The following is a 26,990-nucleotide window of genomic DNA, read 5'->3' on the forward strand; positions in this document are numbered from 1 at the left end:
ACATTCCCCTCCTACGTCACTAACCCCCACCCCGCCTCGTGCCACAACGACTGTTGGCTTGTCAGCTGCACGAGACGCGCGGCATCTTGTCCCAGATATGAAAACTGTCAGTTAACGTCAGTTGTTAGCTTCGGTTCCGTTCAAAGAGACGGTTCGCCCGGTGTTCACAGAAGAACTGGAGGCTGTCGGTACTTTTAGAGAGAGCGGCTTCAGAGCTCCGTCACGGCGGCAGCTCAGTGGCGGCTGGCGCCCTTAGTAACTCTGAAGTGAATGGTAAGTAGCTTTAGTGCGGGGTTAGCTTGTAGCATCAGGGCTAAGTTAGTTGTCAGTCACTGACCGCTGATGGACCAAGCACTAACACGCGATGGGAAAGCCTGTCTCAGCCGGCCATGATGCCGTGCTGGCTACCGCACTGATGGTGTTCATGATGGACGTTAAAGTTAAATACAACCTTGTATGTTTTTGGAAGTTGTCAACTGTCTGTTGTTCAGTTTGAACCTCGTGATCAGAGGTGGTACAGACCAGGCCAGGGTCCAACCTCTGGATCTTTGCCTCATCTTCTACTAAACTAAACCTGCTCTTATCTAACGCTACTTAATCAACCTTTACAAAGAGGGGGCACTAGTTTCTTTATTTAGTTAGCTATCAGGTGAGAAAATGTAATGGTCATGATACCAGAGCCAGATACCAGATTTAAGGCTAAAATTTGGATTATTATTTTCTGTATCTTGGTGTTGTGTAATAGAAAAGCTGCCTTCTCTACTAATGGAGGTGTCAAACCCCACCTTCAGATGTGTCAGATAGATATTATTAAATAGAGTGGACATGTTTGATGTTTCAATCTATTGACATTTTGTTTTCTTTGTTTTTATGGTGTGATTAGTTTTGGTGTGTAAGACCTATTTTGTCTGGCCTAAGTATAAATATATATATATATATATATATATATATATATATAATTTTGCTTGTTTTTAGTGTCCGTATTATAACATCCCCTTAGTCAGATTTTAAATATACATCTGCATGTTTTTAAGAAAATTATATAAGGGTATTTTTCCTTTTATTTGACCATTTACAGTCTTAACAGGGGCCTTGTTGGATTGAGACCTGCCACAATCCAATAAGGCATGTTGCAAGTACATAGTATGTGTCTTAAACCACTAGGTCTCAGTCACCTGACTATCTTGATAAATAAGTGGACTGTGAAAACCCTAGTGAAAACAGTGGAAAAAAGTGCAGGACCTTATAATTCTGCTCCTGACCAAGTCAGATATGTTTTATTTTATCAACATATTTAAATGTCATTAAGCTAGATCAGAGCTTAAATAAGTAGTAGATGACAGACAACTAATTGGCTACACTTTTAATAATGGATTAATTTAGTCAAACAATGACAACATTCTCTGGTACCAGCTTCTTAGATATGAGGATTTTCTGCTTTTCTCTTTCTTAAATCATTGTAAACTGTGTTTTGAGCTGATGTTCTGGCAAAATAAGCACTTTGAGGTTGTCAGCTCTGGCTCAGACCAGCCCTAAACCAAATGCAACCTGTTAACCAGCGTCATTAATGCAAGGCTTAGCATGTCAACCTAATGAAATCACACACACACACACACACACACACACACTTGGAAGAAGTCCCTCTGCAAGTCTGTAACTGTACTGTATCTGTAGCTGCTCTAGGTATCATATTGTGGTTCCTGTTTCATTAATACATCTGTCAATTCAGCTGAGTATTCTTGCCACTCTTGTTTTCAGAAACAGGTAAACGCAGTGACACAACCTGTGAGCTATGACAGAAACTATCTGACTAGAGTTGAGGTGTTAATAGCCTTAAGGCTGCAGTGCATGTCAAAACTGAGATCAGAATTAACCTCCACAGGTTTGGTGGGGCTATTATATTCAGGCAGGCTTTTCTTCATTCTGACGACACTCTTATTTTTAACTCTGCTTGTGTTTGTGTGCATTTGTTAGTGTCAACCCGTATACATAAAGTGGGAGTGAATGCAGAGTTTGCAGATTTAACTTTAGCTTTGCATTCCCATGAAATTGTGATGTAATCTGAGCAAAACATGCTCATTTTTTGGGAGCATATAACTACTTTTTTCAGTTTGAGATGGATTTATTTTCAACTTAAAGTGCTCTTGCAACATTACAGGCTGTCTGTGTTGGAAAACATTGAGTCACAGCTGCCCAGTGGTGACGACCGGCATCTCCCTTAGGGATCAAAGCCTTAGCAACATAACATATTCAAGACCCACAGCCAAAGGCACAGATGATTGAAACATGTTTAGATACATGTGGTGTGGACTGGATCCTCTGCCAAAACACAATTTGACATAGCACTCCCTGCACCTTACTTAACAGGCCTGTACTTCCTCCTTGTTTCAAACATTGTGTATGTGTGTTTCAGGTTTCTTCACTCCAGCTACTGACTCCAATGACTCCAGGGACTGTTTGATTCTGGATCTGTCGAGCAGGAATAGGACAGGTTAGCTAGCACATTGGCTCATGAATGCATGCATTTGAACACTGTTGAAAGGAAATGTTTTCTCCAGAGTATAATGCAGGCAAACTAAAAATCTGGAAGTAAAACTTAAATCGTATTAGAGCTTGCTAATGTTATTTCCTCTCTTTGTCAGGCCCAGGCAGAGAGAGATGAGCTGGGCTGAGGAGGACTGGACTGTGGGGCTGTCTGGACGTGTCCTGCAAAAGGTGAAGGAGCTGCAGGTCCATCAGGAGCGACTGTTCAGAGAAAACAAGCAGAAACAGCTGCAGCTTGACAACATTCACACAAACCTTGAAAAACAAACTGTGAAGGTATAAGCAGCCATGTTGAGAGCCACATCCAATACCTCAAGTCAATACAACACTATCATCATGTTTGGTTTGACATACAAAAAGTTTTTCAGTACTTGTAATCTTAAATGATGTACTTTTCCTGCCGCTCTTCCTCATCCTCTTCCTTGACTAGTATGAGGAGGTCCGTGGGGAGCTCCAGAGTGTGCAGAGAGAACTCCAGAGTGTTCGCGATGAGGCCAAGGCAGCAGTGAAAAGCACTGAGCGCCTGACCCAGGAGCTCCAGACCAAGCAGGCCCAAGTATGCTCTTTAGAGGGCCAGCTAGATTCCGCTCGCACCCTCAACAACAAACTCACCCAGGATGTTAAAAGGTTAGGACCAGTGGAATGACACCCACAGACAGTAATTAAAATGTTGCTTTTAAATTGTTCTGGTACCTTTTCTAGACATGGGGTTTCATTCTTGTTAATGTTGCCATATTAAAAGACAATTCAATTATTATGATTATCATACTGTCTTCCTGAACTTCTTCTGTTTCTTTACCCCTACCTTGGCAGGCTGGAGGCAGAGCTAGAGAAGCTGCAGAACAGCACCAGATTGGCAGATACCACTCTATTTTCTACCCCTTGCTGGAATTCAAACTCACCCTGGGAACACAATGGTACGGTCCTGTTCCTTTATGACTCCTGTGTTTATTCTCTCTGGTGGCTTCTATCTTTTCATTAATGCACTGCATAGTTTGGAAAATTAAACAGCAAAACCACAAGACTCCCCAATGAATAGAGAGGTTATAAATAAACTCCCTCAGCTCCTGCTCTTTTCCAACCCTTCACTCTCTGAGGACTGCTGCATGTCTCCCTCCTCTCCTGTCAGTAATCCATTTAGGTTATTCACTGCTGTTGTTTCTGTTCAGCTTTGGTGATTGGCTTTTGGTACCAAGTCCAGTCCATATGCTGTGCTTTTGTCCTGTAGGGAGCAGGAAGGAGGAGAGGTCGGGGCATAGAGATGAAGGACAGAGCCGAACTCTTCACGCCAGAGTAAGTACCAGCCTGTTTTAATGCTGAGCTATGCATAGGCCAGCTCAAGTTTACAGCTGTAGTTTTCTAGTTGTGGGAATTGTCTCACTTCATGTCAGTTCAACAGAACTTTTATTGTGTGTGTGTATTCTTTTATCATGTGTTTTCTTTTGTGCTTTCTCTGCTGATTAACTAATTAACAGCTGTTTCATGGCTCCTTGTTTAACAGCAGGGCACACTTGTGCTGAGCTGCCTGGTGAAAGGACAAGGCTGACATTATGCTGTGTTTTTCTAAATGTCAACAAATTCCAAGGAAAGACCAAAGCCAAAAATGTGTCAGCCTGTCTCTCATTGCTTTGTGACCTTCTAAACCTGTCTGTGGCTCACAGCCCTTTTATTTTTACTGAAGACATCAGTCTTTTAAAAGATTGCAAATATACAGTTCCACTCTTTTTAAAAAAAAACTCAGTAATTTCCCAAAACAGCTGGACACTATAGTCTTTAGCAAATGTTACTCAAACAGGAGTAAACTCTATTTGTTTTTGACAACAATGAAGGTCTGTGGAATGATGGAATATGCTATGTCCCATTTTGGCCACAGACAATATTTATGAAGAGCATATATTATTGCTAGTTTTAATTTTTTCATGGGACTTGTTTACAGTAAGAGAAATACGGAATATCACCAGACGTATACTTTTAGGACAAGTTTTTTTCTACTTGTGCCTCTGCTTAACTTTATGAAAGTGTGCTGCATTTGTTTATAGTAAAAAAGGAATGAAAAAGTTGTAATTATTGTGGCGGTTTACCTTTACTTTTCACACCTGACCTGTGACTTTTCTCCCAGCTCCCACACTATTTGTTTAAAAAAAATATGCAGTGGTGCTGTTCACAGTCAAATTATTCAGGGAGCGTCATGATTATATTAGCGATGAGTCATTCTTCTGTAAAATACTGTTTAAGTCAAAGTGAAAGAGCTTGAACCCTCGAGCCCTTTTGTTTGTCAATACTGCTAAAATTTTCTCTCTAGTTTGACATCCTGTTCAGTCTCACACCCTCCTATTTGTCTGGATCTAATCCCTCTCTCCTCCTGTCTGCAGCGGCTCCAGTTCTCTGAAGTGGGCACGGCCTCGTTACCACGACAACAACACAAGAGCACACCCCACCGCCATCCATCTGACCAATCGGACATCTTCTCCACTCCTGTGGGTGTGTTTCCGTGGGAACGGGACGACTCAAGGCCAGCGGCCAGGAGACCGTCCCCCTCCTCTCCGCAGACGCCCTGCACTGATGTCGTCAGTCCTGGCCAGTCAGAACAGAGGGTTTATGGGAAGGAGGAGGACCGCAGGACGGAGATAGACGGTGAGTAATGTGAAATGGTCACCATGGCAGTGTGGCACGGCTGGATGTCGCCCATTAGCAGTTTGAAATATGCGTCCCAGCCCGACAGCCTGTCTCCTAAAGCAGGATTAAAAAAGTTATTGGGATAATGGGACCCAGCATGGACTGAAGTAAACAGAGAAGTTCACCTGTTACCTGTTTAACTTAGTAGTCCTGCGATATGACACACAATCCCTTGATTTTGAAATTTTGTCTTCAATTTTGGTTATTTGTTCCCCCTCTGAAGCAGGGTTTTACAGACATCAGTGGGAACACTGTCAGTACAAATAGATTTTCAGATGCTGTTTACAGCAGTGGACATTGTTGACCAACATAATGTCAATAGGAAGGCTGTTCCAGAGCATGGAGGCTGCAGCAGCAGAAGCTCAATCACAGCTGGTTTTGACTTTGAAAGAGAACTCTGGTCAGAATACTTATAAGGCTGGTGTTACTTTATAGTTTTCTTAATGTCTATTGTCTCATGAAAAGGGAAAAAACAATAATATGTCTTCCCTGACCTTTCTGTGCTTCTCAGCCCGAGACTGAAATCTTTCAAGATGGCTCACAGATATATATAGCTTCCTTTAAAAAAAAAAAAAAAAAAGAGAGATAATTAATTTCCTTAAAAAAAACAAACAAACTGGGCAGTAAATTTTTAGCAGATGTTCCTCAGAGAAAAGCACTTTTTTTGGGGGGATGAAAGGCTAAACAAACTGCAGTGCTTCAGTTTTCATTTTTAATAGTTTGTGGACAATAATGGAGCCACAGAGGAATCATTTATATTAGCTTGTCAATTCATTGTTAGTTTTGGGCTCAATAATGGGGTTTGCAGACAATAAGAAAAATGCATAATAAAGCTATCTGTAATGTTTCTATAAAAATTTTTTTTGGCTTAAATCAACTGTAAACCCTTCAATTAAAAGCATAGTCCCAATTAAACCTAGCCTGAGTGTCAGACTGAAGCTCCCAGAACCTTCAGTCTGACAATGCCTCCATTGAAGGCGATTTACAAGGGAGAGAGAATTTGATTTTTCCCTAACCAATCAGTAGAGATCAACAACTCACCCAGAATCTGACGTCATTAGTATCCATGCCTCGGGGGTGCCGAAAACAAGCGAGCATTGCTCGTTTAAAATCTCTCCGTCGTCGTGCACGCCCAGCTGCATCGCCGTTAAATCCAGTTTAGCAGCTTCCTTAATTTGGTCCTCCATTAACGCGAGTAGTGGCGAAATACCTCGATAGCATCGTTAATGTGGTCTGTAGCATCTGTAGCTGTTGCCATTGTTGCTATCCTCACCAGTTACCCACCGGTGTACAGCTTGACATCAGCGTGGTGCTGATTGGCTAATCGCTAGACCCGCCCCCACCCCCGGCATTCATTGGTCCATCCATCGTTTGGACGAGATAAATCTCAAATTCATTGCAGTATGCCAGACCAGAGATGCAAGCCTACTCAGTTGAGTGGGCGAGGTCTATGGTCTGGAACCAGGCTAAATTAAACCCCCAGTCCCTTTTACTAGCCTGGTGTGGCTACACAAATAAACACCTGTCTCAATTAGAAGCCTGGTCTGGTTGTCAGGCAGTTCAATTTAACAGTTCTACCTGAAATTATGTGTCCATTCCTCGATTACCCTATAAATTATTTATATTCCTTTAGTCCATAAGGGTCCTCAGGTAAAAAAAAAAATCAAAACTTTTTTTTCGTAAAAATGTATCCAAGTATTCAAGGGAGTATTGGTTAAACAGGATAAAGTGGTGTTGTGTCGGTATGACAGGTGCCGTAATCCTGTCCTATCGTAACTCTTTGTGATGCGCTGTCTGTCGGAGCTAGATGATTCATAATTACTGTGTTATCTGAAGCCTTATTTTTATTACAAATAATATCAATACAGGTTAAAATAAACATTTCTACTTTTTTCGTGATCTTTGACGAGCAATATTTTGCGTGAAAGGAATTAAAAGCCTGTCCCATATAGATGCCTGTTGATTTTAGCGATTTAAGCAAAAAATAACCTGGGCTAATAAGTTTTACAGTAGATCAGGACTGATGATACTGACAGTTAATCAGCAGCAGTTATGCTGGAGTGTAGTTGTGATCTTGGGTGGAGCATTAAGCCCAAATGATGACATACTATGTGTTCTGGTTTATTTTGTAGCTCTGAGGCGACTAACTCATCAACATCAGCGTAGGTGAAGCAGCGCAATCATCCTGAATCTCTGCTCTGTATAACCTCAACAACACTTGTTACATAAGAGGTTGTGTAGATATTACTGGCTCTGCCGGAGACTCCTCTGTTTGCTCCCAGGCCAGCTTCCTGATCTACAGTGGCTCTTAGTCCCCTTTATAATTGTGATATAACGCTCCTCTTTCTCTCTGTTCCACTCTGTGTATGTTTGTTCAGTGGAGGAAGGGGACTGTTCAATGTGAAACAATAAAAGCTTCTTTTAGCTGCTGGGACACACAGGGTGAGGGGTGTGTGGTGTTTACATTAGGTGTACTTTTTTCACTGGCTTTTTGCTGCTGTGTTTTTATCATGTACCACCCCACTGTAATCATTTAAGACACAGAGGATTTTATTCAGATTAGCTTTTTTAATGGGCTTTTATTTGGTAAATATTACAATTTTAATACAGATTTTACAGTCGATGGTGAAAACCTAACAAAATTTGCATGTCTTTATTTGTTTTTCTGTTTATTCAAGTCACTTACAAGTTCATTTAAAAAGTGGAACATTTGAAAAATGTAAGGAATGAGAAAAAGAAACAGGACAGCATATTCAACAGACAGAAAATTGATTTCATCCCTCGATTTGGAAATGAGCAGCCAGACATCCTCAGGCGTTGTGAAAGTATCATGGAGTTACAACAGATGGTCATCAGTGAGCTGGTGTGTATGGATTGACCTCTTTTGTGAAGACCCGGACTGTATGTTGCTGCTGTGTCGTTGACTGTTGGCGGTTAGATGTAATAAATGAAGGTGTTTTTACTGATAATGCCAGCTCTCATTTTGGTGAAACAAATCTTAAAGATGGGTATTTTCCCAGTATTACCACACCCCTGTTGTCTCTGTTGCTCTCCACCCACTCAGTCACCTTTCCCCCATTTAATGCTGAAATCCTTCTTACACTGGGATTCAGATATTTTTTATAACTCTTACTTGCCTCAAAGATCTTGAGTTGAACATTTTAATGCATATTTATGATCATTGTTTTCTTCTGGAAGATGGTGGGCAGTAATGCAGACAGTGATTGTAATAATTGTGATTCAACTGCTTCCACATCACCCTTGCTCTTGTGCATTTATAAAAGCAATATACCTTCCCCACTCAATCCAATTCTTTTACTTTTACAAATACTATTACAATTCCTACATGACATATTTTCATACGTAGCAACCTTGTTTCTGTTATTTACATCATCTTAGTGATGCACTTATAATGTGCTCAGGTGATATTAGTTTTTCTGAGACCTGTTTTATACCCAAATTAACTTGTTAACCAGTATGTCTCTGTGTGTTTGGTTCATCTGCCAGCATCTTTATCAGAGGCGCGGCGTCGTGTGTCTGCTCTGGAGGAGGAGCTGTCTGCAAAGACCGGGACATTGAAGTCCATTCAGACTGAAATGGTACAAAGCAAGAAGGAGCTCGCCGCCAGGGAGCTCAACCTTCAGAAAGCCCGCGACGAGCTCAGCATGGCACACACACGCATGGCCCAGGAGAGTGAACGGGTAAAACATCCACGATCACAGCTAATACATCTGGTGTTACTAGTACTGCTGAAATCAAATGTGTTTCATATCAGCGCTAATGTTCTATATTTCCCATAGGCCCTTTTGTTATTGTCATAAAATGTTAGGTGTGGGTGTTAGCCCCATTTGTCAAAATACTGCTCTTTGACTTCCCTGAAAATAACAAACATTTGGAAATATTTAACTTGTTACACAATCAGTTATTATCAGGCACTTTGGAAAGGGTGAGCTGGAAAAACACCGTCCTTGTTATGTTCTGTTCAGCTGATAGTTTGTGAAATCTAACCTTTTGGCAAACAATGTACAATGCCGAGGAGAGACTGTGAGGGGCTGCCAGTTTTCCCATTGACTCGTTTGTTAAGAGCAACCATGCCAAGCTCTCAAAGTGTTAATGCTTTCCTGATGTTAGAAAGTCAAATGCAGAACGCTTATCAGCATCACACGATAAAATCAAGGTAAACAAAGTGAAAACAGTACCAGAAAATGTTTTAAAATGCATCATGTAGCAACAGGTTGTTAGAACAGGTTTAGAGATGTGACAAACATGCCCACAAATTTGACCATTTAAATGCACACCTGAAAATAATTAAATATCATAACCAGGACACACTCCAAGCCCATGATGGCAGTGAAAATAGAACATGTGTGTGCCTGTGTGGTAGGCATCAGGAGCTGAGCAAAGGCTGAAGCAGCTACAAGAGGAGCTGAAGTGTCAGAGGCAAAATGCAGAGAGCAGCCGACTGCAACACCAGCAACGTACAAAGGAGATGGAGAAACAACATCAGAGGGTGAGGCAGAGATGGGTGAATGAGTGATATGGACAGATGCACTATTGAGAGAATAACAGATGCTTGGAGAAAGAACTGCATGAAGCATGAGAAAATTTCAGATTGGCTCAGATTTTGTGTGTGTGTGTGTGTGTGTGTGTGTGTGTGTGTGTGTGTGTGTGTGTGTGTGTGTGTGTGTGTGTGTTGTCTCCAGGATTTGACAGAGCTTCAGAAGGAGAGACAGAGTCTAGAGAAGCAGCATCAGCAGGAGGTGAATAAGCTCAACCAGGAGCTCCAGCAGGCCAGGACACTACACAATGCCCTGCAGGCCCAAGCTGACAAGGTAAAATTACACACAGGGTACACACAAAATCATACACATGAACAAGACAAACAGGACTCCCAATATGCTTTTCCATACAGATACTTTGCCAAGATAAAGCCTTTAATTCAGATCTGTATCAACACTGGAAACTGTGCAGCAAACTGATATTCTATACATAGTGTTGATATTTTGGTTCATATCTGCTCTGTTTTTTCAGCTATTTCCTGTTTCTCTTTCCTGCTTTCTCTGTTTCTATCCCTACTCCTCTCCCTCACTCTTTCTCCAAAGGTCAATAAACTTATCTCGCTTCTTCTCCCACGCTTGCTTCTTGACCTTGTTGTTTTCTCTCACTCTGTCTCTTGCCCTCTGTCTCTGTTTCCTTTATTCCCTCCACCTGCTGTCCTCTCCGCTTCGTCCTCCTCTCCTCTCGGTTTCTTCCCAGTGGAAAGGTTGAGCAGTGAAGGTAATGACCGTGCGACTATGTCTGACGGTGCAGAATGCTTTGGTTATGGAAGCGTGAACCAAAACTCATAACTTGTGTGTGAGAAACAGTGAAGAGTTTGTAGTAAGTGAGGCGTGAAGGCATGGCTGCGGTATGAGGGTGAAGGTAGATGGAAGATTTGTATGAAGGTGTGTTGAGGGAAGTTGCATGAATGTAGGGAAGGAGGAGTGAGTTTGTGCTTGGAGACATGCTGTTGTATACGTGTTGTTTACGTGAAGGAATGCTGTGGTATCTATGTTTTGTCAGCAGAACAATAACACAAATTTTAATCTCAGCACGGAGTGAGCCTCTTGACACTTAAAAAAGAAAATATTTCCTTGTCCTCAATCCTATACTTTTAAACATTGTGAAAGAAGTCTGAACAATGAGCATTCACTGTACCCATAGTGTCCCCTAAAACCTTACTGTAAGCCCTCTGTAAACCACACAGATGTTATCTTGATATATCTGAAAAGGCTACGAGAGTGAACACACAATAGAGGCACAGTTTGTCGTATCAAATCACACATTCAGCTGCTGATAGTAACCGATTTACACAGCTCGTAATGGAATTTGTGTTCACAGTTTTCAAATGCATGCCGTTTCACTCACGAATAACTCGTAGAACCTTAAGTAATTTAGTGATCGTCTTTTAGATATTTGAATGGACTAATTAAAGCATTGTCAAACAGCATATTGCTACAGCCTTATGTGCTGTAGAAACATTTGTGAAGATTCTCTCCAGAAAACTGGAAAAACTGGTAACATCCAAGAAGATTGCTGGCACAGAAGTACTCACAGTGATCAGCTGATTTGGCTGTAGACATATTTTAATTCATGAGCAGCTGCAGGAAATAAGTAAACAATTTACACAGTCCCTGTGACGTCTCTGAATGAACTACGTCCTGGGAAAGTAGTTAAACTGGTTACACTACATATGACAAGAACTTAAATCACTATAATGACTGCTCTTGGCTTACTTTGAGTTAATAGGCCAATAAATGTTGTAGCATTAAGTCCATATTAGTGGCAGAAGTTGTCTAATTCAAGACCAATACAAAAACCTTCCCTAAAGTTCATCATTGATAGACAAACACTACAGCATTGAGTTGCCACTGTGACATATATTTACCACTTTGTTCACTATTCCATGTACACTGTACTGTTCATGTTGTTGTTTCCAACATGACTTGAAGACACAAGAATAATCAATCTAAAAGGCTGAGGAAAGTATCCTATTTGTTGGATTAGTACATGTAATGTGATCACTAAAATTGAATCAGAAATGTTACACAGTACTCTACAGTAAGGCTACCTTTAACACTCTCCACGTGTACATTGACATTAGAATTTGATATGAGCGCTGGTGGGAAGCCGATCAGCCTGTTAAACCTCCATCTCTTTCCCCAGAGAGGTAGACATTAGACACAGCTTACGCTCGCTATTGATCACAGATTGCTCTCCTGCTTCCCCTCACTGGTCCTGATTTCTGCACCTCCTACAACAGCCAATTTATTTTTATATTTCCTCTATGTTGTTCTAACCTCCTACCTTTGTCTCTTTCTTATATTATTTCCCTTCCATCTTCTTTGATTTAATTATCCCTGTTTTTATCAGCTACTGAGTTATAATATCCTCTTTCAGCTGTCTCTGCAGAAGCAGGCTTTGGAAAAAGAGTTGGACACTGTGAAGGAGAAACTGAAGTGGACAGAGGGGCAGCTGCAGGAGAGCCAGAAGAAAGAAGCACAGACACAAGCCAAACTGATGGTAACACACACACACACACACACACACACACACACACACACACACACACACACACACTCATACACACACACTCTCAGTGATGTCCAGAGTCTAGCGGAGTCAGGGTCTGCATGTATCAATTATTCATTAGCTCAGTGGGTATACAGTGAACTCCATACATTTTTAAACATCTTAATGTGCCGTATGTCAGTCTAAGATTTTTTAAAATAAGTGAACTGTAAATAAATTATAAATAAATTGTAAATTGTGGCTTCTTCAATCACCCAGCTGCATTATTATGTTTTAATAAAGGTTGAGCATTAGAGAGCATTTAGAAGAGCTTGAAAGATAAATTATCTAATATTGATCTCTTAAATTGTCTCCTTTGCCAGGCAGTTTGGCAAGGAATGAACCCTCATATCCCACTGTACCTGCCATGAGCCGAACTGTACTGTTACTAATAATGAATCTGAATGATGAACTGCTGAACTTGCACATATGAAGAGCTTTTGCAAGAACTATAAATCTTAGACCAACACTCAGTACAGCCACACTGCGGAGGATATTTAAATCTTCAGAGTAGTTTGTTGTGGCAGTTCATTACATGTATCCCAGCTTGTAACATCTGCACTATGCTGCCTTTATCTGTGGCTTGCTTGTCTGTTGGTGTTGTGACACTGTTACTAAGCAGCTGTCAGTACATACTGTAGCTCTCACACATTTTTGATGTGCAAGTTCTGCTGCACTAATTCAAACAGGTGCAAATATTAAAACAAGACTTTAAGCAGAAGTATTTGCTTTTCTTATTGTGTTATAAGAGGCTGAGTTTTAAGATGACTGTGAGAAATTAAAGATATTTTATTGTGCACATCTGGTAGATTGTAGAGGGGCTGATTCTGTCCCAAAACAGACCATTGTTATTAAAGGTTCAACTGAGAACTGATCACTCCAACTAACCTGACCATTTGACTGGATTCACTTCACCTTATTTGTATTTGTATTATATTTTTTTGTCATTAGGAAGCACTGCGTGAGGCCGAGGGTGTGGCAGTGAGTCTGGAGCAGAGCAGGAAAAAAGAACGTGCTCTTGAGGAGGAGGGGAGGAGACTGGCAGAGGAGCGAGCCGACGCCCTTCGTCTTCTCAAAGAGCTGCAGGGTGAGGAGTGAGCTGTTGGAGGGAGGACAAATGCTTCAGATTTATCAGTCATATGATGTGCAGATGGTAAATTATGTTAATGTGATATGGTTTTGAACAAGAGGTCTTGTAGAGTTTTTTTTCCTCTTTCCTCCTTCCACAGGGAGGTCAGAGATCAGGAGATGGAGGTGGATGATGGCCTGTTGATTAATTTGGAATTTTCTAAACTAAAATAGATGGATTTCATTATTTAAGTGGATGAATCCTAATGGGTGTTTTACATTCATGAATGCTGTACAGTACATGCAGTTCCCCTTCAATGCAAAAGTCCCAGTGCTGCCTCCTGCTGGTCAATGATGCACTATCCATTTTCTCAAATTTAAAACACAATTAACTATTCCAGTATTGCACATAAAAAAAGAGAAAGGCTCAGTCTTTTTACGGCCTGTGATTTCTTGGTGCATGTGTTGTCTTTAAAATGATCTTTTATTCTGCTGTTTGTATTTCCTTCCTCTTTACTCCAGAGCAAAAAGCGGTCCCCCTACAACCTGTCCAGTTTTGCCCCGTTGGACAGAGTTTCTCCCCTCAACCCTCTTATGCCCCTCACTCTCGACCATCAACTCACAATAAGAGGCCTGGCACCACCACTCCAGCAGAGCAAACAAGGGAAGAGGGCGTGGATGTGGAAAAGAGAAGGGTAGAGATTGCAGCATCTTACCCCTCTGACAGAGAGCCAGGGGAAGGCATAGACTCAGAATACATCCGTGGAAAAAGTAATGAGGAGGACAAAAGTAGAAGTGAGGCGATGGAGAGTGACAGCTCTGGGACAAACAAGCACTCGTTTGATCAAGTACTCTCTAGCTCCTCTCGCTCTGCTGCTGGTCCTCCCACCAACACCTCCATGGATGGGGATCACTGCAGTTTGACAGTTTCTGTTGAAAAGACTCCTTCTCTTGAGGCTTCTGAAGACCTAAAGAGGGAGAATGCCACACTACGCTCAGAGCTTCAGGATGCACGCGAAGAACTGCAGAAGCGACTTGAGGACCTGGAAGCCCAACGACGATCTGAGGCAGAAGCCAGGACCCGCCTCAAGCAGCTCAGCCGCAAACGTGCCAGCCAGGCTGTGGAGAAGGACGAGCAGGACAAGGAATGGAAGGCACAGCTGGAGAGTGAGAGGGCTGAGACAGAGAGGTTGAGGAAGGCCATGGCTGCTTTGGAGACAGAGCTAAAAAGAGGAAGGCTGGAAAAAGAAAGGAAGGAGAGAGACGAGCAGGAGGACGAGAAAAACAAAGCATTAGAAGACAGGGAGAGTGAAATGGTAGAACTTAATATCCAGTTAAAGAAACAGCTATCAGAGGTGAAAGCCCAGCTGGCTTTAGAGCAAGAGGAGAGAAAAAGAGAGGAAGAGGAGAGGAACCAAATAACAAACACAGATGTAGATGAAAAGAAGGAGCTGAGCACCAAACTTGAAGAACTTAAAGCTGAATTGGAAGAACTGAAGCGCAGCAGAGAAAAAGACTCACTGGAAGTGGAGAAACTCTCAGTTTCCAATAGCCCTCTGACGTACTTGACTCTCCATGATGATGAGCTCAACTCCAACATCGCTCTCTGCGACAACAAGCTCCTCCCTTCACCAGAGCAGCACCTCCTCTTCTGCCAGTCCACCAACCAACGCAACATGCTTGTATCTCAGGCCACAGCAGATCTTATTCAGGAAGCACATACAGTGATAGATCGTCAGCGCTCACCTCTGTCAAATGAAGAGCAAACAGGTCAAGTGGCCTCTGACGTGGAAGACACCAGACAAAACTATCTGGGAGGGTCTTTCTTGTCAGACGACAGAGGGTTTGCCTCTGACCTCCAGGTCGAGCCTGCCTCCTCAGATTTGGCAAAAGAGGTGGAGCGCCTACAGAAGAAGAATACAAAGGAGACAGAACGTGCTAACCAATGCCAGGTTAAACTGGAGGCCCTGCAGAGCCAGGTAAGTAATGTTGGATGTACAGTCCAGTACACTGAGTTTGTCCAGCCACAGTAAGACAATTTATATTAATAAGGTACAAAGAAAACTATTATATGTACTAAATCATAAAACTTGTATTGTGAATAGTCAACTCAATCCAGTTGTTAAACTCCATTTATCATTTATTGGCCATGATACCTTGGTTCAGATAGAAGAATGGTGTTGCAATGTTGAAGAATATTTGCTATTATTGAAAAGATATGACTGATTAAAATAGATTTATTAAACATACATTTCTTTCTGTAGCTGTTCTATGAAAGAAGTTGGCCCCTCCGCTGCTGCAGAGCACAACAGAATAGAGTATTAATGACCCCAGAGGTTTTACAGACAGCAGTCAATGATAAGATAAAGAAAAGAGATGAATAAAAATCACAATAAATACATGCTAGAAAGGAACAGGGAGTGCTGGGCAGGCTGTGTGACCAGCATGTATGCAGGACAGCTGTGAATGTTTTAAACAACCAGGAATCTGCCAACACTAACAAGACCGCCACGTATGTTGTCCCTAGCGGAAACAAGATGCCAAACTGGAGCAGGTGTTCATCACTTGTGGCCCCTACTTGCTGTTTAGGAGGGAGGAGGAGAGAGAGGAAATATGTGAATCAGCGCAACCATGAAAGATCTTTGACCAAAAAATATTAGGGAGATGAGTATGGTAGTTTGCGAGATTAGCTACAGACAGATGCATGCACACACATGACCGAAAGCATGACTCTCCAGGGTCATGCCTGGCAGAGATAAAAAGTGTACATGGATTGATTTTCATCAAACCCTTATGGGAAACAAATTAGAAAAGGAAGCCACCATCCAGGGGACAAGGCCAGATGACACACTGTTAAAAGTAACAACAGCTGATGGGCTAAAATACTTCATATACAGTATTTGTTATTGCCACCTAAGAGGTAAACCTCTGCCCTAATGGAGGCATGTAAAACTCCTTGTGTAAAGGACACTTGGAAGTCCAGTAAGATGACCTGAGCTTTCTGTCCATGACTTACACATGGCAAAAGTCATTAAATGTACAGCGGTGACTTTCTGGTTTGCATTCACAGTTTTTTCTTGTTGGCTTTTGATTTATGGACTGAGATAACTGATTCAACTGATATTAGAACTGACTCAATAAAGGAAGCATATAACTTTTTCAACAGAGGTTTGTCAACACTAAAACCTGAGTATTCATAGGTTAGTCTTTTTTAAACGTGCTGTGTAGCTGTACTTAAAACCCAGTAAAGCTCTGACTATACTTTATACTTTTATTTTTTTCCCTCAGGTGACACGTCAGACAAAGCAGCTAACCATGGCCTTTGAGAAGCAGAGCCAGCACATCTCTGGTCTTCTAGCTGAGCTGCAAGAGAAGGAGAGTGCCCTCCTCCGCCAGGGAGAGGAACTGCAGCGCTACAAGCAAGAGCTGGATGCACTCAAGACTGAAAAAGAGGGAGAGGAGAGGAAAGGAAGAGAGGAGATGACGTTCAGCAAGGTGGAGGATGGAGACGAAAAAGAAGAGATGGAGATCTCGGGGCTTCAGGTAAACCAGGAAAAAGAGTGCGCTGTCACCATCCTCACTACAGACTCACCGGCAGGTGTTGACCCTGATGCACAAAGAGGTGCAGGTCAACTAATGATCGCGACATCAGATGCTGAAAGACCTATTAGTAACAAATCAGACAATGAAGGACTGTGGTCAGAGGAACAGCATGCAGCCTCTCAGGCCAAGACTCAGAGTACCAATGACTCCTCTTATGCGATGTGTGAGACCGACTGCAGTCAAGATGGAGGAACAGCAGACGTGGTTGCAGAACTGCTCGCTCTCAGACAGGAGAATCAGCTGCTGAAACAAAGAATAGAGGGCTTGACCGTCTCAGACTCTAGGACTGCAGCATTACACACTGACAGCGAAAACCAAGGAGACCCAGACAAGCAAAGCCAAAACACAGGAAATGCTCTGTCCTGCTTGGCGGAGCAGAGGTCACCCAGTGTGCCGAATGACATCATCACTGACGCACGGCAGTCACTGCTGCAGGATGTGAAAAAAAGTGAAGATGAAGGAGGAGATTTAGAAAGGGAAGATGGGAGGACTTCAGGGGCTGAAGAGGAGCTGGATGCAGGTTCTGATCTTCAGATCAGTCGCCTACAGCAACAGGTAGTCACACTGTACTTTCCTTTTTATATCACAACAATGATGTGACATCTCTGACGTGAGAAGAGCAACAAAAATCTGTTTAGTTAATCACGTAGAAAGTGATGTAAATGTTGGCAGTCTTTACTGGGGAACTGAACTAGTGTCCTTCCCTTGAATTTAGCACATGTACAGTTTATTATATTAGTAAAAGAAGACATTACTGTAATCTCAACCAACTGTTTTATGACCTAAAATTATTCCCAGTTATCTGAAATACCTGTGAAGACTGACTCAAGTTTGATTCAGTCAGTCCTGTCCTTCCCCTCCTGTCCAGGTGGAGGAGCTGCAGATGAGGCTACGGGCACTCTCTGCTCAGACCCAGCAGCAAGCTGAGGAGCTTGCTATGTGGAGACTGGCCTCAAAACCAGCCCCAACATTTGACCACTTCATTCCCAAAACAGACAGCCAGTCTGAGACCCAGGACCAGATCTCTGCGATCAGACAGTCCCAGTCAAACCAGCAGCAGACCGATGAGATGATCCAGAGCCAGGTTCAGGCGCCTTACCTGGGTGTTCAGGAGAGCCCTGGTAATGTGGCTGTTGTCAGAGAAGATGAGATATTCCTTTCCTGCTCCTCCAACAAACTGCAGGGCCGCATGTTGTTCTCCAGGTAACACTCTCATACTAGGACTAAAAATATGGCAATAAATTACATTTACTGCCTGTGTTAAATGTATATACGTAAGATGATGATGATGTATATGTGAATGCTTTGAATTAACGTTGTTCTTGTTCTTAAGACTGCAGCACAGCAACCTCCCTGAACCAAAGAGTCTCCATCCCTCTAAAAAGACTGCAGTACTTCAGGAATACAATCAGGACACTGCCAAGACTGACGAGGTGATTTGTTTTTAATCAGCACTCACTTAGATACCAGACCACTGTGTGTGTTTTAGACTCTTTATATGGAGTTCTTATAGAATATTTTAGTAGAAATCCCTTAGTAGAGTACAGTCCAATTTGAGGGAATGGGGACTGAATTTGTTTCTCCAGGTCTGTAATTTCCTTAGAATTTTTTCAGAAATCTTTCGGAAATAACTGTAATTCAGTGCAAATTATAGAGAAAATAGAGACGGGGTTAATTCGGTACACTTCAAATTAAATTATGCCAAATCACTGTAGTGTGACCCAGAGTCAGTGTATAGTCAGCCAGATGATCATGCAAAAATATGAAATCTGGCTATAGGGAATTATACATTTCGACACGTATGAAGAATAAAAAAATAACTGATTTTTGTGGGGTGTTAACATAAAGCTCTTTTTTCAATAAATTACTACTGTCCCTATTTTCATTTCTAAATTACAGTCTTGCCATGGAATTTATGAAATGATTAGGAAATGAAGGACCTGTAAAATGAAGCATTTCTATTTTTCCTTTTGTATCAATACTCAAATCACCAGCCTGTCCTCAGTACTTTACTATATACTCTTTACTATAGGAAAAATAAAGAGTTACTGGGCACACATTTTTCTCACAGATGGGTTTATGCCTTTAATTGTTCTGTTATTCTCTTGACTCAGGAATCTGAAAAGGAAAACCAGGAGATCAACCTTCTGCATCAGTCAAATACCTGTCAGACACAACACAAAGTGAAGAGAGACACTGACGTTATCCAAATGTCACTGGAGAAATCGGGTCAACTACATGCCACCAAAGATTCCCACAAAGTCTCGTTACCAAAGCAGACCAAATCAGCTGAGAGTAACACGGGGAATCATGAGGAATCATGGGGAATATCGGCTCCTAGAGCAACCGATAGAGTAATCGCAACCAATGATCCCTTGGACAGGTGTGTCAGGACAGAAATGAAAAGTGTCAGCAGTCAAACAGAGGAGAGTTTGTATCCTCGCAGTGCTCCAACAGCCTCTGAACTCCACTGTGCATACACTCAGACTGAGGAAGAGGAGGAGGAGGAGGAGGAAGAAGAGTTAGTGGAATCCCCACCTGTCCCGGTATCTGAGGGAGCAGAGTTAGGAGACAAAATTTTGTTTGCGGGTTCCTTCCCCATCCCGGCTGACCCGGCACGTCTGGCTGAAAGAATTCGCCGTAACAGAACGCAGTTGTCGGCTGCCTTTGATGACACAGAGTATGAACCGTATGGACTGCCGGAAGTCGTCATGAAAGGTAACTTTGTCAGCTGAAAGTTTGTGTAAATAAAGGGGAAAATTGACAGCCTGGAATATAAGGCTTGTGTAATTCTAGGCTTGTGTAGAATTACGTAAACGCACAATTGGTACAAAATCTGTGAAAAGAAGCATCATACCTACAGTCTTGTTCCTCTGTTGGCTAACTGTGCTTAACAATATAGTATGCATGACTTTAAGAAAAACAAACAACCAAACAAAATACGTAAACTCATACAAATATAACCCCTTAAAATCATCTATTATGACCCACTCAAGTTTGTGGTGGTGTGTTTTTCTCCAGGGACTCTGCCCCTCTGACTCATATTGCGGTGTTTGGGACATTAATAGCCGTGTGCTCCCATAGCACTCGGGATATTATATTAAGGTAGTTACCAAGTGCCAGACTGTAAGCAGTGTGTATCCAAGGGGAAACTACAAAAATTTCAGATACAGCACTAAAAAAACCCCTGAAATTTATTGAGACACAATGCCAAGTGGCTTTCATTTTTGTTTTTGATGCTGTTTACAAACAGTAACCAACAGTTCCTGCACAGTATACCTTTAAAGCAAAATGAATGTGTCTTGTTTTTTCCAAAGTTTCCTCAAACAGCTTTGAAGTTGCTGAAAGACATATTTTTTCACTTAGACTAGTAGTTTCCTTCCAGCCTTGGCACTAAACTCAGGTAAACATTTTCCCAGTCATCCTATCTTGGGTTACAGCAGTATATCTATTTTACGGTCTACAGTTGACTGAAAGTTGGCTGTTATCTTACTAAAACCCTTTACTTCTATCTCATTACAGAATGCATGGATATGAAAATGATATTAATGTTTTTATCTTTAAAAAGCAAACGTGTCTTTCTTAAGATGTTAGAACATGTGTTTAAAATGGCTAATTTAATCAGAGATATTTGGATTTTCAGTCTGACAAACAAAAGAACAGAGATGCAATATGAACTTATTTGGCAATCATTAAAATTAGAGCCTTGCTGTGACAGACAAAACTTTTTAAAGGTGAGGGCAACAAGTTGAGATAAAAAGATTAAACGCTGGATATAAGTTGGTTATGTATCATTGATAGTGGGTGCAGTCTCTAAGTATGTAAATCATGTTCGCGACTGTCTGATTCTGTAATGTACAAAAAACAGACGCCCCTGCTGTTAGTGATGTTTTCTCTCTGCGTTTCCTCTTTGTGTGCTCTTTATTTTTGTGCTTTCACAATCTGTCCTTTATCTGCTCTCTCCTAATCCCCTCATTTATTCCCCTGTCGGTCTCTTCCCGTCCTGCAGGTTTTGCCGACATCCCCAGTGGTCCCTCGTGTCCCTACATTGTGAGAAGAGGTTTGTTAGGGACATCTGTCGTACCTGCCCCTCAGAAAGAAGAGAGTCAGGAGGAGGAGACGGATTAAAACACAGCTGCAGGTAACCTCAAGAGACACTGAGAAAACTGGTGTAGATTTTATATCACAAGAACGAAGACATGTTAAAGGCATGTTAAGTATTAATAAGTTACTGTCCATATATTTTTTTAGAACTTTATTTTTATCTAGTCTTTGATAGAACCTATCAATATAAAAGTAAGAGTTTTGCTGAGCCCTACTCATTAAACCTCACTGTATTAAGAAAGCCATGGCAGGACTCCATCGTCTAGTAGGGATGCACCAAATATTCAGTAACTGAATATATTTGGCCGAATATTGCAAAAAAACACACATTCGGTATTCGGTGGAATAAGTTAAAAGCAAGGCCGAATAATAGCGGCGTGTTTTAATAACGCAATCAAACAGCATGCCTTGACGGGTGGAGTAAAATGTCGGCAGTGTGGCGATCCGTCCATCACCGGACTCACATTTGCGACTAAAAATTGTTTTGAGCGAGCAAAATAGGCTTAAATCATTCAGCACACTGCGAGCAGCCTACAGATTTCGACCAGCAGCAGAAACAAAAGGCGAATCCCATTGGTTGTGGGTTGAACGGGGGTCACAGACACAGACAGTAATGTATTCCTGTCAAATACGGCGGCCATCGGCTTACCGGGCGACGGAGAAGTCGGCTCCAATAATATCCTCTTCTTGGCGTCATGACTGCCCAAAAGTACCTGAACAGCCGAGCCAGCCGAACACAGACTGTACGTGATGTGTCAGAGGAGAAACGAGCCGTTCACGGCCCACAAACCTCACCGCACTTTAGGGACTGTTCTTAACTTATGAAGGGACTTGTCAGGGGAGGAGGGTGGCTGGTTGATTCTTATTTTATTTATTCATTTTATTTTGACCCCCCCCCCATGTTAATCACTTATTGATGCTGTTTTTGAAGTATGAATAAGTCAATAAGTAATTTATTCCATTGAAATATCAGTGATGTATAGAAAAGTGATTTATCTTTTTATAAATGACAAAAGGTACATCTGCCTCAATTTCGCTGTGGTATCGTGATACTACTCAGAACCATAATATTTTCATTGGTATTGTACAGTGGGTCCTAATTTTGGTACTGTGACAACACTAATCTGGAGGGGGTTCATCTGCAAAAACTAATGAAAAACTAAACAACGATATTCGGTATTCGGTACTCGGTATTGGGCCAAGTGCTTAATATTATTCGGCTTCGGCCACAAATTTTCATTTCGGTGCATCCCTATCGTTTAGTAAAGGCGGATTTTTGAAATCTTAATGAGTATGTCATTTGTTCCATCTGGTAGAGGTCCCAGCCCTTCTGGATCTATGTATTGTGTATGGGAGGGTCTGCTTTTAGCCATCTGATGCTTATGCATGTTGAGGCTGCTGTAAATAATATAAGGGGTATTTCTCATCCCTCACAGTCAGACTTTAAGGGATAACACCCAGACGTACCACTGTAGGGTCTTGTCAAATACCTAACTTAGGACATTTTCAAAATATATGGGTGTGATTGGCAGTGCATGTTCCACAGTTTCTCCAACATGAGCTGGGATGTGTTGGGCCCATTATAGATATTATTGTGTTCTGAAAAATCTAATTATTATTTACCAATTGAATTCCCTCCATGTGTTGGAATTTGTAACCAGATGTGCCTCAGTACATACCTCCTTCCAAGTGTCCTGTATGATCGTGTTCATCTCTGCTTCCCACCTCTGCTTTATCTATAGGGTGTTATGAAGATTGGTAGATAGAAATATTTTGTATAAGTGCATACATACAAATAAATAGAAAGAAATGCTTTATCCTTAAAATTCTTATATCTGAACCTAAACAGCAGGTATATTGCAGATCAGTAACCTCTGTCCACACAGATAGTTTCATAGCTTGTTGTGTTAGTTCATTTTATCTTCTATTTTTGTACAGTTAATACTAGACTGATTGTCTCTTTATGTGTAATTGATTAATCATACATTAAGAATATCAGCAGACTTCATGGTTAAAAATAAAGTCACACAGTCTTGATAAAAATCCTGAAAACAAGTGAAAATATTGTCTTAAATTATTATTGTTTTCTTTTTTATTTGGTTGAAATATAACCTCATGTTTGCATGTTTTTGTTTACTGGTTGTCTTCAGATGTGGTTGAAGGAACTGATCACTGTGGTTTGACGATGAACCTCAGTGATGGACAACAGCAACCATACAGGGACACTCCAGTCACCAGCAACCTGACCTTCAAACCAGCACAAGACCAGTTTAGAAAGTGCTTCTATCACACAAGGACTTCTGTATGTGTGTGCAGGTAACTGTGCCTGCACTGGCAGAATAAACACTTCCACTGTGGATCTAAAATGTCTTAATGGTCACTAGTTTATCCTCTAATTGCTGTGTGGAGACATCGCTCTCCATCACAATGCTGTCACTTTACACCCACCTGTATATTTAGGTGCAGAGGTAGTGATTTAGTGATGTTTGTTGGTGTTTATTTAAAGTTTACAACCACTTTTCCAAAGGGACTGTTTAGTTTTTAGTGTCTCAGCAGCATTAAGTTATGGGGTCCAGCTTTGACCTACTTCGAATGAGTCAGTGCCTAGTCGATGCTTTTCTAAACAAGTGCTCATCAAGATAAGTTTGACTTGTTTTCCAAAAGGGCGAAGCCGAGAACGGCCTGTTATGAAATGTGATATATATATATTTTCTTTTTAATCCCTGAGGTGGCTTATTTACGTACACTTGAATGTGTTTCAGTAGAAGGCTGGTGTTTACAACTGTGTGAAAGCATAGTGAGAGTGTGTGTGAGACGTTAGCTGTGAATATGGACATGTATGTCCTCATCTTGACGTTACTGTTTGTGTGTGTATGTCTGTGTGTGTGTGTGTGTGTGTGTGTGTGTGTGTGTGTGTGTGTGGGAGAGAGAGAAAGGAGTGAGCACATGTCTATGACTCAGTCTAACCTGCAGTTGGTTTCCGCTCCATGTATGGTGATCCAAACTGCGCTCCCTCTCTCCTCCTTCTGCTGCTTTGCTTCTCTATCTTACACTAACGAGCACTCAGTGGTTGAATTTACCAAAAACTAATCATTTGAAGCTTTATTTTATTATCTGAGCATACAGATGAATTCATTTGATTTATTATATTTGATCAGATATAATTTATTTAAGTGATGTGAGTGGTTTTGATAGATTTTTTTTTTTTTTTTTTTGCACATTTGTTACTGTGCCATAGACGACAGTAGCCCACATGTATGTACACTGTAGATTTTGTAGATACGTTTGGAGTTGATGTACAGTTTGTATTATGCCGTATAACAAGTGGATCTCACCACTTGGCTTGTGTACAAGGTTTGACCAGAGACAAAGGAAAAGTCCACAGTTTTTCAAGTCTATCTTAAAACTGTACTCACATGTTCACACCTAGATCGAAAGAGTTAATGGTCATTCTTTCTACCATCTGGCCATGGGACATTATGAAAATATCATGTGGTTAGAACTCTTAAAATGATATCAAAACATACTGGTTTCACTTTGCATTTTGTTAAGAAACATATTTTTATTGCATCACAAAGAGGACACACATCTTGTTGTAGTTAACATCCTTTTTAGTGAAGAACAAGCAGTCTTAAAACAGGCTTATCAGCTATTTAAAATGGCATCATTTTTTTTCTCAGGCAGAATTTTTGACCTCTTTTATTGTTGGTTGCCCTGCAGCCTCTTTCGGTGCTGCTGGACACAATATTCACAATTATCCCTACTATGACACTATATCTTCCCATCCCTACTCCTGCACATATTTGCCACAAAGAAATCCACAGTCCTCATTCTGTGTGAAGATAGACTGAGGTTAAGACAAGGCTAACATGAGAGTTTAGGCCTGATCACACCAGAAAGTGGTGCAGTTAAATTAATTTTGGTGTCTCAGTGAAATATTTGGTCTCGAAGCATGTTGATATAGTGACTATACTTGGGCTAATTGGAGGTTGGAGCCAGTCAGTCTCAATGGCTCTTTAAGTTTTTCTCTCTTTTCTCTAGTTTAGTTTGGATGCTAACGGGACTTTAAGTTGACACATTTAACTAATAGGCGTATTTGTACCATTGGCTTCTGTCTCCTAGCTGTCTGCAAACCATTCCTCATTTGTGGAGCAGTTAAAAGTTTCTGTATGTGACATTCAAAGCATTTCTATAGCAGCAAATCACTAATTGCTATGTAAAGATTTAGTGGAGCAATGGTCCTGAGCAGAGAATGAAATTATGCTACCTCTGTGTGTGTTGTAATCTGAGCTTTTCTGTGGCTTGTTGTAAGCCAGTCCGGCTGCATGCACGTGTTAGGGCCCAGACACACCAAAGAGACATCAATGAACTAGTGGCATCATCTCACGTCACTGTGTCTTGGCCAAAAAGTTGGACATAAACACTAACCAACTACGATCTGCACCTGCGTCAGAGGAGATAACTCCATAGCCGCAAACAGCGGTAGTCCGTATTTGTCACTCAAAAAGAGAAACTGGACAACTGTCAGTACGGATTCAAAATACTAGTTAGCCAGTTAGCACATGAACAACACAACCTGATATTATTGAATGAATAAAGGATATTTACTGTGTGCCAGTGAACAAAAATACAAAAGGTTAGGAGACGTGTCTGAATCGCCCAAAAAACATGCGACAAGTGCCAACTAGTGCCAACCGTGTGAGACACAACACAGAAACTAGGGTGACAGATGCTCACTGATGGCTCTATATTGACCAACAGCTGACCGTTGGCTTGGTGTATCAGGGCCCTTAGTGCATGTATGTATCCAACTGGCTAGCTTGTCGCCAACGCTTTGCACTGCACTCATACTGCGGTTATCACTGATATCAGGACTGCACTATTGCTGAAGTGTAGCACCCACTCTCCATTTCCCCCTGGTTAGTATTGTTAGCTGCTAGCTGCCAGTTTAGCCACCTCTGTGTTGAAAATCATTTCCAAACAATTGATACCCCCCTTTAATACTCCGACACAGGAGGTTAAATAAAAGTTGGAAGATAGGTTAAGAAAGAAAGAAATGCTCTCTTTGTGGACAGCATGGAGAGGGGCAGCAATTAAAGTTACCATTATTTCTTTCAATACAGACATTGGTATGTGAGTATTGTTTAAAGACAGACTTGATGAAATGTGAAGCTCTGTTTTAAAACCTTGCAAAGCTGTCTATCATTGACCTTTGAGATTATTCAGCGAAAGGTTACTGATGTATTTGTGTTAAAAGTGTGGAGTGTTTTTTGATTTTTGTTATATTAATATTTTATTTAGAGGTGGAGTCATTCTCTCCCAGCCTTGGTTTGTTGACTCAGGCAGAACAGTGCGGACTGTTACTGACTCGATGTCATCGCCATTCATTTGCCATGTTGATACCCTCACACACGCACACATACATACACACTTTGAGCTGCCTTCATATCTCTGGGATCTGTAGTCTTTTGGCAGTGAGGCGGGATTGTCGCACTCACTGTGTATTCGTTGCCTTGTTTTGGACACTTTGATGTGAATGTATCTGTGTTGTGATTGCGGCTAGAATAAAAAGCTTGCTCTTAATTTAACCGTTGTCTCTTTCTTGGATTCATTTATCTCTGAGCGCCTTTGAGTCTGAGGAGTCGGTCAGTGTACTCTGTATTTCATGTCTTGACATTTGGCCTGTTTGGTCCGCTGTCAGCTGAGGTCGAGGAGTTTTTTTTTTTTATTTTTATTGCTGGCGGACATTTAAATGAGCGCTATGGTCCAGTGAGGACAGCCTCAAAGTGTTTAAGTGGAATATCTTGGTTAAATCACATAAGTATTTCCGCAATTACCAAAGTCCTCTCCCTTTTCCTCTTGGTCGTGAACACATTGTTGAAAAG

The 26,990-nt window shown here is 41.4% G+C and overlaps 1 protein-coding gene across 1 annotated transcript; it reads left to right on the forward strand.

The window, feature by feature from the left end:
- Positions 1-37: 37 nt before the first annotated feature.
- On the forward strand, positions 38-26,693 carry si:dkeyp-115e12.6 (centromere protein F). Its single transcript, XM_049585079.1, has 19 exons — positions 38-273; positions 2,414-2,491; positions 2,643-2,820; positions 2,975-3,171; positions 3,358-3,461; positions 3,773-3,837; positions 4,917-5,178; positions 8,728-8,921; positions 9,605-9,730; positions 9,924-10,052; positions 12,160-12,282; positions 13,282-13,417; positions 13,921-15,377; positions 16,687-17,556; positions 17,870-18,204; positions 18,335-18,434; positions 19,116-19,719; positions 21,011-21,142; positions 23,256-26,693. Exons 3-18 carry the CDS (start codon positions 2,659-2,661, stop codon positions 21,127-21,129), a joined length of 4,983 nt encoding a protein of 1,660 aa, XP_049441036.1. The 5' UTR covers positions 38-273; positions 2,414-2,491; positions 2,643-2,658; the 3' UTR covers positions 21,130-21,142; positions 23,256-26,693.
- Positions 26,694-26,990: the final 297 nt, after the last annotated feature.

The sequence above is a fragment of the Epinephelus fuscoguttatus genome, linkage group LG9 (genome assembly GCF_011397635.1).
Source record: "Epinephelus fuscoguttatus linkage group LG9, E.fuscoguttatus.final_Chr_v1".
Lineage (NCBI taxonomy): Eukaryota > Metazoa > Chordata > Actinopteri > Perciformes > Serranidae > Epinephelus > Epinephelus fuscoguttatus.

What these genes read in the sequence shown, in the direction of transcription:
- si:dkeyp-115e12.6 (XM_049585079.1), top strand. Translation starts at nt 2,659, where the DNA reads ATGAGCTGGGCTGAGGAGGACTGGACTGTGGGGCTGTCTGGACGTGTC. An exon ending in TGGCCCAGGAGAGTGAACGG is followed by an intron (nt 8,922 to 9,604) that starts GTAAAACATCCA and finishes CCTGTGTGGTAG; the next exon opens with GCATCAGGAGCTGAGCAAAG. An exon ending in AGACACAAGCCAAACTGATG is followed by an intron (nt 12,283 to 13,281) that starts GTAACACACACA and finishes TTTTGTCATTAG; the next exon opens with GAAGCACTGCGTGAGGCCGA.